This window comes from Pteropus vampyrus, unplaced genomic scaffold (genome assembly GCF_000151845.1).
Source record: "Pteropus vampyrus isolate Shadow unplaced genomic scaffold, Pvam_2.0 Scaffold238, whole genome shotgun sequence".
Lineage (NCBI taxonomy): Eukaryota > Metazoa > Chordata > Mammalia > Chiroptera > Pteropodidae > Pteropus > Pteropus vampyrus.
In genome coordinates, this window is record NW_011889019.1 from 2,397,760 (window position 1) to 2,413,635 (window position 15,876).

The following is a 15,876-nucleotide window of genomic DNA, read 5'->3' on the forward strand; positions in this document are numbered from 1 at the left end:
TAAACACTGGAGTCTGATTATCGAGATTAGAATCAGCCATATTCTAGTTCATTGGCCTTTGGCATTTTATTTAATATCTCTGTGCCTCAGTTTTCTCATCTGTAAAATTCAAGCCATACAAAAAAAATATCACTTAATGGGGTTGTTGGGAGTCTCAAATGAGGATGTTACTATTATGAGTGTCACGAAGTAAGCAAATAACATCTGGCAAGGGGCCAAAATAGGTATCACAAAGTTCATACATTAAAGTTTATACGTTTTGCTCAAATAAAAAGCATCTCAGATCCTTAGAAGGCTTTTTATTTTGTATATAATCTGAACACACTGAAATTAAGCAATATTCATTAGGTTGAGAAAAATAAAATACTTAGAGTGGCAAGAAGTGACAGGTGGTGAAGAGACAAACAATAAAAAGCAGATACTCTGCTGAAAAATAGTAATTTGGAGGTCATGATATGATTGTGTTATGTGGGTGAGAGAGAGCAGCCTTTCACAATGAATAAGGCCTTGACATGTCACTTTATACATGGCCAGTTTAGCAGTTTGAATAGAGCTGTTTCCTCATTCTGCTTCACATTAATGAATGTTTCCTGCATACCTTTGAATAAGGTCTGCATAAAGTCTTCTAAGTGTTTACCTGCTTTAAAACCTTTTTTTTTCTCTTCAGTCCAGGTGTGTTAAAGAGTCTTAGAGTAATCGCTTCAATTTTAGGCACTAATGTCACAAATTATTTTCTTTATTCTGTTAATTTAAATTAACATATATTTTATAAACCTGGTTTGAATAGAAGAATAAAGCTGCAGGTAGATATAGGAATTATTTGGCATTTTCAAGTGTGAAATGTATTAACTAGGGCAAGTTTATTTATGGAAGGATGCATTAAGAAAAACTACGGGAGAATCAGTTTCGTTCATTAGCAGATTTTATAGTTTTTAAAATATGAAGCTATTTTTCTGCTGTCCAAGTATAATTTTTCATGTTATATTACACATAAGTGCCTCTGTGTTGTGTTTGGATCAAGTATATTTTAAAGTGAAACTCCTTCATAGAAGGACATTTCTTGGTTATTTGCAGAAATGTGCTTGATATTGGGAGTAGGGGATCTTGAAACTGTGGAAAGATTAGATATATTCCTAATATTATTTTGATAAAGACTCTTGGTATAATATTTCTATTTTTTACTCATCTTTTACTTTCCCTTTTATCTTGTTCTACAACCAAAATTCCAAATCATTTAAAATAGAGAATGTTTTCTATTCCTGCTATGAAAGTTTCTGGCATTGAATGTGCTGTTTAGTGTTTTACAAACAGCCAATTAAGTGAAACAACTTAGTGAGTAAATTGATGTTAAATCATAAGAATCTAAAATTTTTTTAATTAAAATGAAATAGATTAAAAAAGGACAGTGCAAATAGTTAAGTATTTTATGGAACTATTTTTAGTTACATATGTGTATAAATCTGTATCTACTGTGTCATCATGTGAAATGTTTTGAAATTGGAGTGCAAAAAAGTTTGAAAAAAACTGGCTTAGAAAGTCTTCCTATGTAGGATTCTGTACTCATGGCAGAATAAGTCTTTTATTAACAGTAGACATATATACAGCAAAATGTAAATAGTGATTATCTATCTCTTTGAAGTGAGAATACAGATTTAATAAAAAGGTTTAGTGTATAAAGCTTTTGTATTAAGGAATATACAAAAATTTTACTTATTTTTGGTTAGCTTTACACTTTATTACATTTTTTCTTGAAAGTAGACTTCCTGTCTATTATAGACCTTTGAGCCATCTATTACTTTTTTAAAAAAGTAACCTGTTTAGAGAAATCCTTTTTTTCTACTATGCAACGCTCATAGTGACCAAGAAAAAGAACTTTGTAATCTAGCTTTGTCATCTGAACACCGAGTACTTTATAAAAGTTTGTAAGTGAATTTAGCTGCTATCTTCGCAAGGTCACCCAGTACTCCAAAGGTACATACCGGCTATTGCTAAAGAAGCAGAATTTGTGTTGCTTAGACTGATTAAATAAAAATGACTGAAGAACTGATTTTATACAGGCTCTAATGAATCCCGAACTTCCCTAAGGCAAAAATGACTTTTAAGAAAGATGTTGAATATGTGAGCTTGATTTATGTGTAAATCCTGAGGCTCAAGGTGCCATAACTGTCCTGAGGTGAATAATTGAGCAATTCAGAATATCATATTCTGTTTAATACTCCCTTTGCATTTCTTATACAGATATGACAAAGCAGGAATTGATAGAATTTTTACTTATAGTTGCTAATTTTTGTTCCGATATTTGAAGACTATTGTAAATATGCCTTTTAATAAATAGTTAACCTCCCCATTCTCCATTTGCATCATCAGTTTTTCTCTTCCTATTTGTATCATTCTTTCTTACCTCATACTTGCTCCCTAACCCATTCCAGTGGGGTATTGATCTCCCAACCCCACTGAAACCAGACCAATGTCACCAACAACCTCTGTCCTACCAAATCCAGTATAAAAATGTTCAGGCCTTCCTACTTGACCTTTCAGCTGTTAATGCAAATGATTACTCTTGCCTTTTAAAAACTTTTTTTTCCATTTGGCTTCTGGGATGCTTTCTTAGTCTTTCTTAGTCTCCTTTGCCAGCCACATCTCCTTTTTGTGACCTTTAAGGGTTTTAGTTTCCCCATGGCTCAATCCCCTTGACCTTCTATTTTTGTCACTCTCTAGGTGTTCTTATTATGTTCCTTGGCTTGATTTTTTTTTATGGTGATGACCCCCCAATTTTTATCTCCAATATTTGCATCTTCCATTGAGCTTCCAACTTATATATCCAGTTGCTTCCTTAACAACTGTACAGGCTATTCAAAAGGCATTTCAAATTTAAAAGGTCTAAATCAGAACTTTTGATTCCTTGTTTCCTATTTCATTCCCCAGTCTTCCCTATCTTAGTAAATGTAACTGTTGTCACGTGCTCGATCAGATCAGAACTCTCAAAGCGACTCATCTCTTCACATCCATACAGTTAGTCCACCAAAGTTTTGTTAGCTTTGCTTTCAGAATATATTATTAATCCAACCACTTGTGCCCTAGACGTGCTCCACGTTCATTAGTTTTTAGATTTCTTTACAGATTTTCCTCCTTCTACCGTTAACTCTTATATAGTCAGTTCCTCACATTTTTGCTAGGAAGATCTTCATTAAAGGTAATTCAGATCATGTCATTCTCTTGTTGAAACCTTCCAATAATTTCCCAACACATTCAAAATCAAAGCTCTTGCCTTAGCCTGCGAGCCCATACTTGTTCTGGCCCTTAGCTATCTTACTGACTTCTGGGCCCTTTCTTACTCTGCTGTTAACCACACCTGTTTTCTGATTATTTCCTTGAACATTTTAGACTTGTCCTTCCTTTTGCACTTGTTCTTATTTTTCTCCTGGAATTCTCTTTTCCCCAGATAATTTGTGTGACTCACTGATCAATTCAAGTATTAGCTCAGGTATTAACTCCTCATTGTGTTCTTCCCCACTTTACCATATGGTCTTCCCTTCTAAAATAGCCATATACCCCATCACTGTGCATCTCTGTCCCTGCTTCATTTTACTCCTTTGAATTTATCACTATCATGGTTTCGTAGGTGTTGCTTTCCTCTCTGATGATTCTCAAGATATTCTGTTATGTATTGATGTTCCCAAGTGTCTACTATGTGTTAAAGTGTATGTTTAGTATTGTTTTTCTTTTAGGACAACATTATGCTTCTTGAATTTGAGTATTTTAGCAGAATCTTTTACCAGTTTTATTCTTTCAGGGCAATAGCTTCAGATTCATCTTCCACATCACCAGTTTTCCCTTCATTTTTGCCTATTTTTTTTTGTCTCTGTTATTGCCATGTAAGCTTTTTAAGGCCATACTATTTTGTTCATTGCTGTGTTCCCAGTGGCTAGATGGGACTTGCCATGTAATAGTTATTCAGTAAATGTTTGTGGAATGAATGAATAAATGAATGGGGCCTCAAATCTTAATTGGAGGTTGAGGAGCATCACCTTTTGAGCATCACTTGCCATGATTTAACAGATATTTATTTAGTGCCAAGTGCAGTGTTATGGCATTGTAGATTAACAAAAAATAACCTTACACCGAAGAACTTACTATTTAGAAGCGAGCTGGACATGCAGACACATAACTGCAAAGTGACATAATTGCTTTAACGAAGATATATGTAAGGGTATAGGGGGATGAAGTTATAGAGGAGGTAATCTCTAAGGTGAGAATTGAAGGACAGGTAGAGACTGTCAGGCAGGCATCTGACTGAGAAAATAGTATGCCTTATACCACAGAGATATAAGAAGGCAGCTGGGCATGTTTCTAGTACTACCAGGAGCTGGAATTGATGGAATGAATATACAGTCTGAAACTAGGAGTGGCTGGAGATGAGACTGGACAGATAGGCAGTTCTAGGGGTGGTAGTGGAGTTAAGATCATGTAGGGTCAAATATGCTATTTAAGATACTTTAAAGTTGGTACATGATGAAGAGCCACTGAAGTATTTTGAGCAAGGAAATGGCCAAATCTGATTTGCACATTAGAAAATAATAGAATGAAGAGGGCTTGGCAATTGATTGAAATGTCAGGGATAATGACTTCTAGGTTTCTGGCTTGAACAACTGGGTTGTCAGTGATACCATTCACCAAACTATGAAATTGAGGAGAGAAGAACAGTGACTCTTTCTGAAGGAATGGCTAGAATTTAAAAGTATATAATCATCTTAGTGCTCAGAAATCTATTGGTTTACTTGTGCTACTTAATATAGTTTAGTTACTACATTTAATTGTAAACATACTAAATTTACTTCATAGGTATTTTTATTCCTTTACATATATGCTGCTGAACTGCTGAAGGATGTTAGCATCTCTTAGTTCTGCCACTTTGTATGTAAATAGACCAATGAGAATAAGAATGATTTTGATAGTATAATAAAACAAAGGAAGCTGTTTCATTAGAATGCAAAGAAATGATTCTTAATCTAGGGCCCTCCACAGTTTTAAATGTATATAAAAAGCCCTCATTTTCAGTGAAAAAAAAGTTAAATTAGAAGAAATGGTCCTAAATTTGTTGAGGATAACTTATATCACATAGGAATGTTGTCTAATCAGTCTTATTTTTGATTTATGAAACATAAGTAAACTTCTTTTGATTCTTTTTTTTTTTTGGATCATTATGAACTTATAGAACATTAAAACGTGCAGAGATAAGCTTATCTATACATTCATATATTAGTTTATTTCTTGGTTTGGTATATATTTATATACCCTTGTTGCTGAAAGTGGAAAAATCGGAAACAGGCAAGGCAGAAGAGGAAGCACAGACTGTGTTTGTTCTTGTGACATTAAGGATATGACAAGATCTTAGCCCAGTGGTATCCCATTAGAAATATACCACAGACCACAAATGTGGGCCACATAAGTAATTTTAAATTCTCAGGTAGCCATATTTAAAAATACAAAAATAAACCAATGAAATTAATTTTAATGTGTTTGATTTAACCCAATATATCACAAATAGTATAGTTTCAAGATACAATTAATACAAAAATAGAGACATTTTACTTTTTTGGTGGAGGAAGTATACTAAGTCTTTGAAATCCAGGGGTATTTTACATGCATAGAACATCCCTATTTAGACTAGACACTTTCCAAGTGCTCAGTAGCTACATCTGGCTAGTAGCTACTGTATTGGACAAAGTAGTTCTAGATCATTCTTGGACCAAAAAGTAGAGGTTCCTTCAGCATTCTGCAACCCTTGAAAATATCTTTCCAACATCAGGTAATATCTGTGCTGTTTGTTTTATTATCCCATCAGATATATTAAAGAGGTTACTCTTTTCTTCATCATTTTCCTACTTAAGTAATTTTATCTAGTAAAGATCTGTTTATCAGTTTTCATTGCCTTTGCTTTCTCCTATACCAGTTTATAATAATGGCCTCTTATACTAAAACAGTAGATCTTTAAATTTTAGTGATTTTGGTTTTAATTACAAAAATACTATATGTTAACAAATTTTAATAATACTGAGATACATGTATAAAAAGATAATAATCTTTTATTTTTTCCCCCCTCTCATATTCTCCTCTCCCAAATCTAACCACTTGTTAACAGTTTAGAAAATAGCCTTTCTCCCTTAGGAATTTACATTTACGAGAAATTCTTGTTAAGTGAGAAAATTGGTACTTCAAAAATACCTCTTAGAGTAGACTTATTTAAAATGGAGACTAAAGTTTCATAGTTATTAATGAAAAAAAGACTTGTTAGGGACAGTTTTCTGAAATGAAAACATTTAATTTATCACATAGTTAATGAAATTTATGTTGTTATTACAGTTGTGCTAATTCTCAGAATTAATAAAGTGATAAACTTTCTTGATATAATTTTTCCACTAAAATTGTGTACGTCTGATAGCATCCTTCACTTTGATTTTCTTAGGATTTATCGTATAAACTAGGCTAGTGCATCAGTTTTAACAAAACTATTGAGAGCTTTAGCAGTTTCTCAAGAGATTTTTCATTATCCTTTGACATTTTTCTTGTTTCCTATTCTGTCATTATCCTTGTGGGGTTTTCCCTTCTTCAGTTATTTACTGGTTTGATTCTGCCAGATCTTTATTCCCCAAGGGTTTCGTTGTGAGGTGAGCTCTTCCTTCAGTGTCATTATCGACTTCATAAAATCCTGGTATTCTTTTCAAGTTTTGTGTTTTCATTTTACAATTAGGCTATATTGTGCTTATTTTATATTATTGGATGTTTGCAGCATTAGACTGTTAGAGTTTGATGGTCAAAACCAGGATACATAGTTGAAGTAGATGTTAGTGTCAAGTAGAAATGGATTCTATGGGTAATCAAGGCACATTTTGAATATTATTGTTATTATAATGGCTTTTGATTCCCTATGTGAAACTTGGAACTTCGTGAACTCAATTGCCTATAGCTAACTTGTATTGAGACTTTTACCATGAATAGCAAATTTATATACATGCATTATTTAATTTATTCAGTGTGCCTATAAAATAAATCTATTATAATGCTCATTTTATGCTTTGAGTAAACTAAGGCTTAGAGTGGTAATTTTTGCCATTCAATAAAGTAATTTGTCTGAGAGGTTAGGGCTAGTCAAGTATGGTGCTGGGGTTCTAACCCAGGAACCACAGCTGATACTTGACTGCACACTCATATACACGCACACATACTTTTGTGCAAAAAAAAATGGATTGGACCATAATTTTCTTTTTTAACTTAGCATTACATTTTGGTTATTACTCTACTGTATGGATAGGCCATAATTTTAAGAAATTATTCCTGTTTAGATTGTTTACAGTTTTTATTTTTTATTTTACTAATGTTTCTATTCCTGGTAACTAAGAGGCTTAGCTTTTAATAGCCATATGTGAAATAGGAGTGGAGGCATTGGGCCTGGGAGAAATGAGTTGGAAACTGCGTTCACTTCCTAAAGCCTTAAATCTCAAAGCACTGTAGCCTCACTTGAAGAGTAGACTAGAAAAGAAAATTCTCAGTTTCAGAAAGAAAATAAGGAAGCTTGTGTGTTTTCACCTGGGTTCTGAGTGAAGAGGAAAAGTTTCCTGAGATTTTGTAGCTACAGTTTTACTCTCATGTGGGTTTGAGTTTCATATTTATACCTACTGCACGGTCCAGAAAACCTCAAACTTAAAAATTAATGCAGAACCACTCCGTAGAGGAACACTTGTAGTCTGGCTCTATGGAATTCCCACAGATAAAGCTCCATTAATATTGAGCTCACTACTCAAAGTTATAAAATTAAAAAAAAATTGACAATGCCTTAAGCACAAGTTAGAGACCCAAGAGACAGCAGAAATAAATTCTCAAGAACTTCAGCAAGTCGAACTATTAAATAATAAATATTTAATATTAATTATAATAAAATTAAATTATAAAACAAAAGTAAATGCCATAATTATAACAAATATTAAATAATAAACATGTTAAAAATGATTAAAGGTAAAAGAAAACAAATATAAGGAGAACAACAAAACTATTAAAATATAAAAGACCAAGAAGATAGGGGGCAGGGCAGGGGATAAATAGGACTTCTATAATAAAACCTTAGTCATTAAAATTTAAAAACTGCTTGACTAGGATAAAATGCAGAATAGGCAAAAATGAAGGGAAAACGGGTGATGTGGAAGATGAATCTGAAGCAATTGCCCTGAAAGAATAAAACTGGTAAAAGACTCTGCTAAAATACTCAAATTCAAGAAGCATAATGTTGTCCTAAAAGAAAAGCAATACTAAACATACACTTTAACACATAGTAGACACTTGAGAACATCAGTACATAACAGAATATCTTGAGAATCATCAGAGAGGAAGGAGACACCTACAAAACCATGATACTGACACCAGAGTTTTAAAAAAATAGAAATAAAAATCCATTAAAAGAGAGCAATGTAAAGATATTATTAGACAAAAACTAAGAGTACATATGGAAAGGATTATGAAATAAAAGTATTGTACAGTTATCTAGGAGTCAGGTACAAATAGTTACTAACTTTAGATATTTAGACAGACACTTATGTTAAAATGCTAAGAAAGTACTGTGATAAACTTTTATATCAATAAATTTGAAAACTTAGGTCAAAAGACAAATTTTCTAGAGAGATTTGTGAAACTGACTCAAGAAGAAAGAAACTTCCATAGATGTAACATTAAAGAAAATAATTTAAAACATCTTCGCCAAAACTCACCATTCCTAGACAGTGCTACAGATGAGTTCTACCAAATATTTGAGGAGAAATAAGCCCAGCCTTATACATAAATATTTAACTTATATAATGTCTTACAATAACCTCAATGCAATCATGTAATTCCCAGTAGTAGGAAGGAAAATTGTAGACTGATCTTGCATAAATATGCACATAAAATCCTAAGTAAAATCTTGACCTGATCTTGGATATTCTGTAATTTTCCATTGATTTGAAGTGCCACATTTATTATAACATGAATTCTAATATAAATGTAGGTCCCCCCCTTTTTTTTTTTTTTTGGAGGGGAGGATATATTCGTGTGCCTCATCTATTATCTTGAACTGAAAATCTTACTGTTGAACCTACATTCAGGATATTTGCATTGGCATTTTAATATGCTTTACATAAATGTCTTTCTATTGCATAGTTTTGCAAGTCATTTGAAAGGGATGTCAGGGTGAGAACTCAATATAGTATATACCTCATTTGAGACATTTCATTCTAAAAAATATTCCATAGTTCAAACAAATGTTAAAAAATAGGAAATAAATATATTGTCTAAATATTTCCCACCAAAAAATATTTTCCTCTGATTCCTTCACATTTACATTTATTAATATATATTAATTGACTGTGCCTTGCCTCCTTCCCAAAGTATTTGAGATGGTTTTAAAAAGGAACAGAGAAATAAGTATTACCAGACATTTGGGATGGATTAATTATTGTGTTTGAACACTAATCTCGATTCTTTGTTTTCTGGAAAAGAGCAAAAAAGAGACACGTTATGCTGTCTATTTAAGGGCCCATTTTGAGAGACACGCCTTTTTCCCTTTTTATAAATGGGACATTGGATAGATGATAGTTACTTTCAACTTCAATTTGCAAAAGTTAGAGGATGTTCTTGAGATACATCGACCAACTGAAAAACTAAGATTTTAACATCTTAGTCTTAACTTAGGGAATCTTAGCTTCTGTGGTGAGTTTTCAGATATGTAGTTTACTTTTACTTTCAGAAAAATGCCATGGATTGATTGGTAAATGTGAACGAGTTGCAGAGTTTGAAGATCATCATTTTGCAACCATCAGAATGAAGATTGGATCAGATTAGAATCATTAGTGGGTATAAAATCTAGGGGGACATTTTGATGAGGAGCAGGATATTTGCATGCATTCGAACTGTTACTCCACAAACTGCTTATTAGTTGCAAGTGAGAAAATACACAATTACTATATAGTAGAAAAATTGGACAAAACCTTGACCAGGTGGTCAAAGTTAAGATCACCATTGGAGGACAGATAGAAATCATGTGCATGCCTCCAGATGTGATGTCCTGAGGACACATGACTGACCATCTGTGTACTATTTGGTTGATAATATATAACCTCGGTCTAATCATTAGGAAATGTCATACAAGTCTTAAGTGAGGGATGTTCAATTAAAAAAGTGGGGGAGGGTAGCTAGTCTTCTAAAATGTCAGTGTCATAAAAGACTTGAAAGGCTGCAGAAATTTTCTAGAATGTAGGAGGCCAAAGAGACATGATAACTAAATGTATTACTTGATTCTAAACTGGATCCAGTCTTGGAGGAGAAAATACGCTATAAAGGACATTGCTGGGTTAACTGACAAAATTGGAATACACATGTTAGATGTAATAAAAGTATTAATGTTAAATTTGCTGACATTGATAGCTGTTGTAATAATGTAAGACAGTGGTCCCCAACCTTTTTGGCAGCAGATACTGGTACTCCTGTGAGAATCTAGTGCCTGATGATCTGAGGTCGAGCTGAGGCGATGATGCTAGCGCTAAGGAGCGGCTGCAGATACAGATGAAGCTTCACTTGCTCGCCCTCTGGCCTGCCGCTCACCTCCTGCTATGTGGCCCATTTCCTAACAAGCCATGGACCAATGTGGTCCACAGGCTCAGGGGTTGGGGATCCCTGATGTAAGAGAACATACCTATTTATAGAAAATATAGTCTAAAGTATTTAGGGGTAAAGGGCCATGATATTTTTAATTTGTCCTCAAAAGGTTCAGGAATAAAAATTGATGGATGAGTGTAGAGAGAGAGAAGAGAGGAGGAACATGCATGATTGCAGTGATCAAGCAAATGGAGTAAAATGTTAATAGTAGATATATATGAGTAAAAGTATATGGGTGCTCTTTGTAGTATTTTTACTTTTGTAACTTCTGTAAATTTGAAATTATTTCCAAATAAAAAGTTAAGACAAAATATATGATTTAGGTATGATGCATTCTAATGAGGTAACAAAGTGATAGAGCTTAGAGAATTTGTTCTGGAAGAATGTATATTTTATGTGCTCATTCGGCAGTTTCTCTCATGTCAGATGTCTCAAGTTTGCTTTGGTAAATACTGGATCAGATCAATTCGTGGTTGACTTATCCAGTGAGTGCCTTTAAGTGCCAGTTTCCTCTGTTTTAGATACCAAATGTAGACAAACAGCATTAACATTCTGTTATGAAAATGTAAAAGTCTTATTTGTTTTGTGCTAGTTCACTTACTCACGAAGATGGTTCAGAGAAGTACTTACAGGGTGTTACTGACATTTTCTTTCAAGGAGAATTTTGAAACTATAGATGCAGTTGGACAAGTGGTCATGTATGATGTCAGTGGTCAGAAATATAGTTAGAAAAAATGATTTGGCCTACAGTATTTAAGGTGTGTGTTAGCAGTTAACTGTCCACCGTCATAAAGGAATCTGAACTTTTATCCTCTTTAGGAAATTGTTTACATCTAAATGATTGTTTAACATATTGAATTTCAAAGAGCTATGGGGACACAATTCTCCTTTAAATAACCCTCTCTAAATTTACTTCTACCCATTATCATTACTTTTTGTGGTGAGTCCACCTAATAGTTCTGTTAAGTAACTCATAAAATTACCATCTTATATACAGAAGTTCATTATAATTATTTTGTCAGAGGCTTTGCTAACTGAGATCAAGATACACTATGTCTGTGGCATCCCTTCCAATGAAATATACTTTAGTACTTCTGTCTTTGAAAAGTAGGCATTTTTGAAAAATCTTTGTATGGCTAAATGTTAAAGTCATATTCTTCTACAAATGGAAAGATAGAAAATCCATGAAGAACGGTGGGCTAGATGACAATTAAGACATCCAAAGAGAAAAGGGACAAGAAGATCACTTAGGACATTTGATGATCAGGGCCATGGTATGTACTTGGACTGAAAATAAAATAATAGCCTGCACCATGAGAGCAGAGCTTCACTGAGGAAATATCTTCGATCAGGTGACATTTTAGGGATCTGGAATAGAGCAAACAGAATTTGTTAGCCTTTTTGTCTTACTGTCTCTTCTTTTTGAACTGTGCGTGGTGAAATATTAATAATGGATGCTTCTGAGTGTGTGTGAGTATTTCTTTGCTTTGTACAGTACCTCCTTATTCTCTTTGCTCTGGACAAACTAATATCTACTTCACTTATTTTGAAAATTAAAAGAATGACAATATGAAATTATCTCACACATTTCTCTATATGTTGTAGATAGTAGATAAAGGTTCATTTAACCTTTGTTAAAATTCCCCCCAACCCCCTTTTAAATTCTATTGAGCAACCATGGTGGAGGTTGTCAGGAAATTACTAGTGTGAGTTGTCTCATCATGTTCTTTGGTCTTCACCCTCCTTCATCCTATTCAAGCCTATTTTATTGCTGCTGGAAGGAAGAAAATTTATAGTAAGTCACTTGATTAAATAGTATTAATAGAATAATAGCTTTCTCTTTCCCATTACCTCTTTCTTTCCAAAAAAAATCATGTTCAAAAGCAATGTCTTCTAGAAAGCAGTCCCTGATTAGTCATCTCATTTTCTAGCCCACATTCAAGTTATTACCATTCAAGTTACCCTTAAAATCACATTTATGGATAAATATTTATGTTGAGTAAATGTGTTTTAGGGGTCCTCCTTGCATATACTCTTCAATATAAATTCTGAGCTCCTGGAATATGGAGACAGTTGTGTTTTTGCTAGCCAAGAATCACTTTTAATAATCTGTTTGAATTCAGCCTAAGATAAGGGTTACTTGTTTAAAAAGTAGAAAGGACTTTTTAGGGAGGTAGAGGTAAAGGATTTGGGAAATATGAAGAAAGAGGACATATGGATAAACCCATGGGCTCATGAATTATTTTGGAATTTACTTTCATTAGTTGCTTACTTGATTGCATTAATTATTTTACGGTAGATTTTCTTTCTTTTAACTTGAGGGTTTCTATAGAATGGATTAGTAGGCCCTCTACTTGCTCTAAAAATTTTTTGGTTCAATACATTGTAATTAGTTTCTGGTAATTAAATTATTCTCTTTTTCTTACAGATTGAGGTGGTGCCATGCAGCAAGAAGCAGCAAGATGCAGAGTTCGAGCTAGGAGGCCTGATATGGCACTTTATGTACCTAAAGCTCGAAGGGGTGTAGTACTCAAGACAGGTGACAAGGAAAAAAGCTGTGGTCCACCTAACTCGGTGGTGAAAGAAGAACAAAGAGAAGATTGTCTCTCCCAAAAGGAGATCTTTAAAGACAAATCTGAGACTCAAAGACCAAGTATTAATCCTGATGAAAAGGAGCACAATCGTAGGGAAGGAAAGAAATCTTCAACAAAATTAAAGAAAGACACATGCCCTCAAGAAAGAAGTAAAGATAGGATTTGTACTAAGAGAGGAGCCACGGAATCCAAAGACATATTATCACAGGGATATCAGCAAGGAGACCTAAATCCTGAGGTTATTCCTAGTGTATCTTTACAAAGACATTTTAAACCAAAGAAGGTAGAATGTTTGGAGGATGAAAGCACAGATGTGACAGGACGTGAAAGGTTACTTCTGACTCAGTCTTGTTCAGAAATCAGTAAGGCTCAGGTTCTAAACAAACCATTCCAAAATGTGGAACTCTATGATCTCACTAGGCACAAACTAATTGGGGAAACATTTGAAGGCAGAGATTTGGAAAGCAGAGTTGAAACTGATGCCAAGGTTGTAGAGGTACTATCCCAGTTTCCTAGAGATTTTAGTTCTGTTTTGAAACCTGAGTGTATGATTGCACCAGTAAAACTCAGCTCTGATTCTGGAATTGTGCAACAAGGCATGCAAATATCAGATGGAATGTTGAAGCTCAGCAGTGGAGGCATCACCACTATTCTTGTTCCTGGAAGTTCAGATGGTGTCACTGATCAAACTCGTGTAGACTTTGAAGCTGAGAATGTTGGTGATAGAGTCAGCAGTACTCATTTCATCTTGGGTCAGAAAGGTGTAGATTCCATTCCTGAGACAATGAGTCACATCTCTCATAGAATGACTGTAGTCAACAAATTAGAGAGCACAAATGGCATTTTTGATCCAATAGTGATGAGAGAATGTGAGGATAATGGCAGTGCTGCGGATGAGTTATGTGTAAAGTATGGACCTTCTGATACAGTTGTCCTTGTTCATGAAACAGATACAGATAATGAGTCTAAGAGTGTAGGTGACATTACAAATGAGGCATGTAAGATAGACAATACAGATGATCAAATAACTGTAGGCAGCCCTTGTGTAGTTGCAGTTAGAATAGCTGATGAGGCCTGTAGCAACACAAGTAGTTTCTCAAAATATTTAGGAATGGATGCAGGTACAGCTTCTCTTCATGTAGCTAGAAGTGGGAATGACACTGAAAATTTCAGCAACCTGACTGCTTGCTCAGATATTTCTGCTAAGCATGTTTCATCCAGTTTCACAGAGTCAACAGGGAAGTTGATAGAGAGCTTGTCAGATTATGCTTCCTCCTTACCTATAAAGAAGATCTCCTTACCTATAAAGAAGATTGCTGGTAGTAATTGTAACACTTTTTTGGACTCTGAACTCAGTATGCTAAATGGGACAAAAGTACTTTCAGATAGTGCCTTGGGCAATGATCTAGATTGTACTGGTGATATAACAGAAGCATTGCAGAAACTGAAAACTGCTGAAGAGTTCAAAACAAAAGAGGAAGATGACTCAGAGAATATAGAATTTGGTATATCTTTTCCTGATGTAGAACCAGTATCTATGGGGACATCCATGGAACCGAAAGCAACTGAAACTTCTCGCATTGAGGGAAGTGCTGCTACTGAGGAGAGCTGGGAGTCCATGTTTAATGATGACGGTGACTGCCTGGATCCACGTCTTCTACAAGAGGTATGTTTAATGGAAATTGCTTGATGCTTAGATAATTTATAGATTCATAGAGCCTGGGATTTGGGTGCTAATTTTGATAGACATTTGTGTACATTCCTCATATTAGATCCATTGTAAAGGTTCCTTCAAAAAACTAATAGGATTGTAGATTGAGAAAAGAATGTATGGTAGGTAGATCCTTAAAAAATAAAATATACAGAATTAAGCTATATCTATAATAACCGAGGCCTGAGAGATTTTATTGAATAAAGATAAATTTAATAGATTTTGGCTATCTGTTTAAGAAGTACAGAGGGAAACTTCTTCAAAAGGGCTTTTCTGTGTTGACAGGATATATTTTACATGGGCCTATTTGAGGATAGGAGAATAATTTATTCATTTTTATTTTTCTAGTAGATATTTGAATTTTGTTCGATATTGTAGAGGGAACGAGATAGAGAAAGGAAGGGTAAAATAAAGGAAAGTATGGTTGTTTTTTAAGGAGTTTATGCTGAGTTGAAGAATAAATGATTGTTGAGTCTATATAGAAAATATAAATGAATAATGACATGCTCGCTAGTTAGAGTTCATGAATACAGAATGTTAGATTTTTGAAGGCATCTTAGAAATTATTGAGTTCAATCTTTTAATTTTCTTAATTTAGACATTCTTCTCTATCCAACATTTAAATTCCTTACCATAAATAAGAATCATTGTTTTTTTTTAATTTATTTTTTAATTTTTAAAATTTTTTAAATTAAGTTTATTGGGGTAACATTGGTTAATACAATTATATAATTTTCAGGTGTACATTATAATTTGACATCTATACATTCTATTGTGTGTTTACCACCCAAAGTCAGTTCCTTCAGCAACCATATATTTGATCCCCTTTACCTACTTCATCCTCCCCCTGTTACCCTATATTTGACCTTCTTTACCCCATCTACCTCCCCC

At 34.0% G+C, this 15,876-nt stretch overlaps 1 protein-coding gene across 11 annotated transcripts in view; it reads left to right on the forward strand.

Annotated features, from left to right (window-relative positions):
• R3HCC1L (R3H domain and coiled-coil containing 1 like) overlaps positions 1-15,876 on the forward strand; it is a 69,151-nt gene that overhangs the window by 30,126 nt on the left and 23,149 nt on the right. For all 11 annotated transcript variants that reach the window (XR_896724.2, XM_011374026.2, XM_011374021.2 and 8 more), the window contains one exon: positions 13,109-14,940. Coding sequence is in view for 10 of the 11 variants with exons in the window: in XM_011374026.2 (XP_011372328.1) it covers positions 13,123-14,940 (1,818 nt within the window). In the remaining variant the exon portion in view is untranslated. The remainder of the gene's footprint in view (positions 1-13,108; positions 14,941-15,876) is intronic.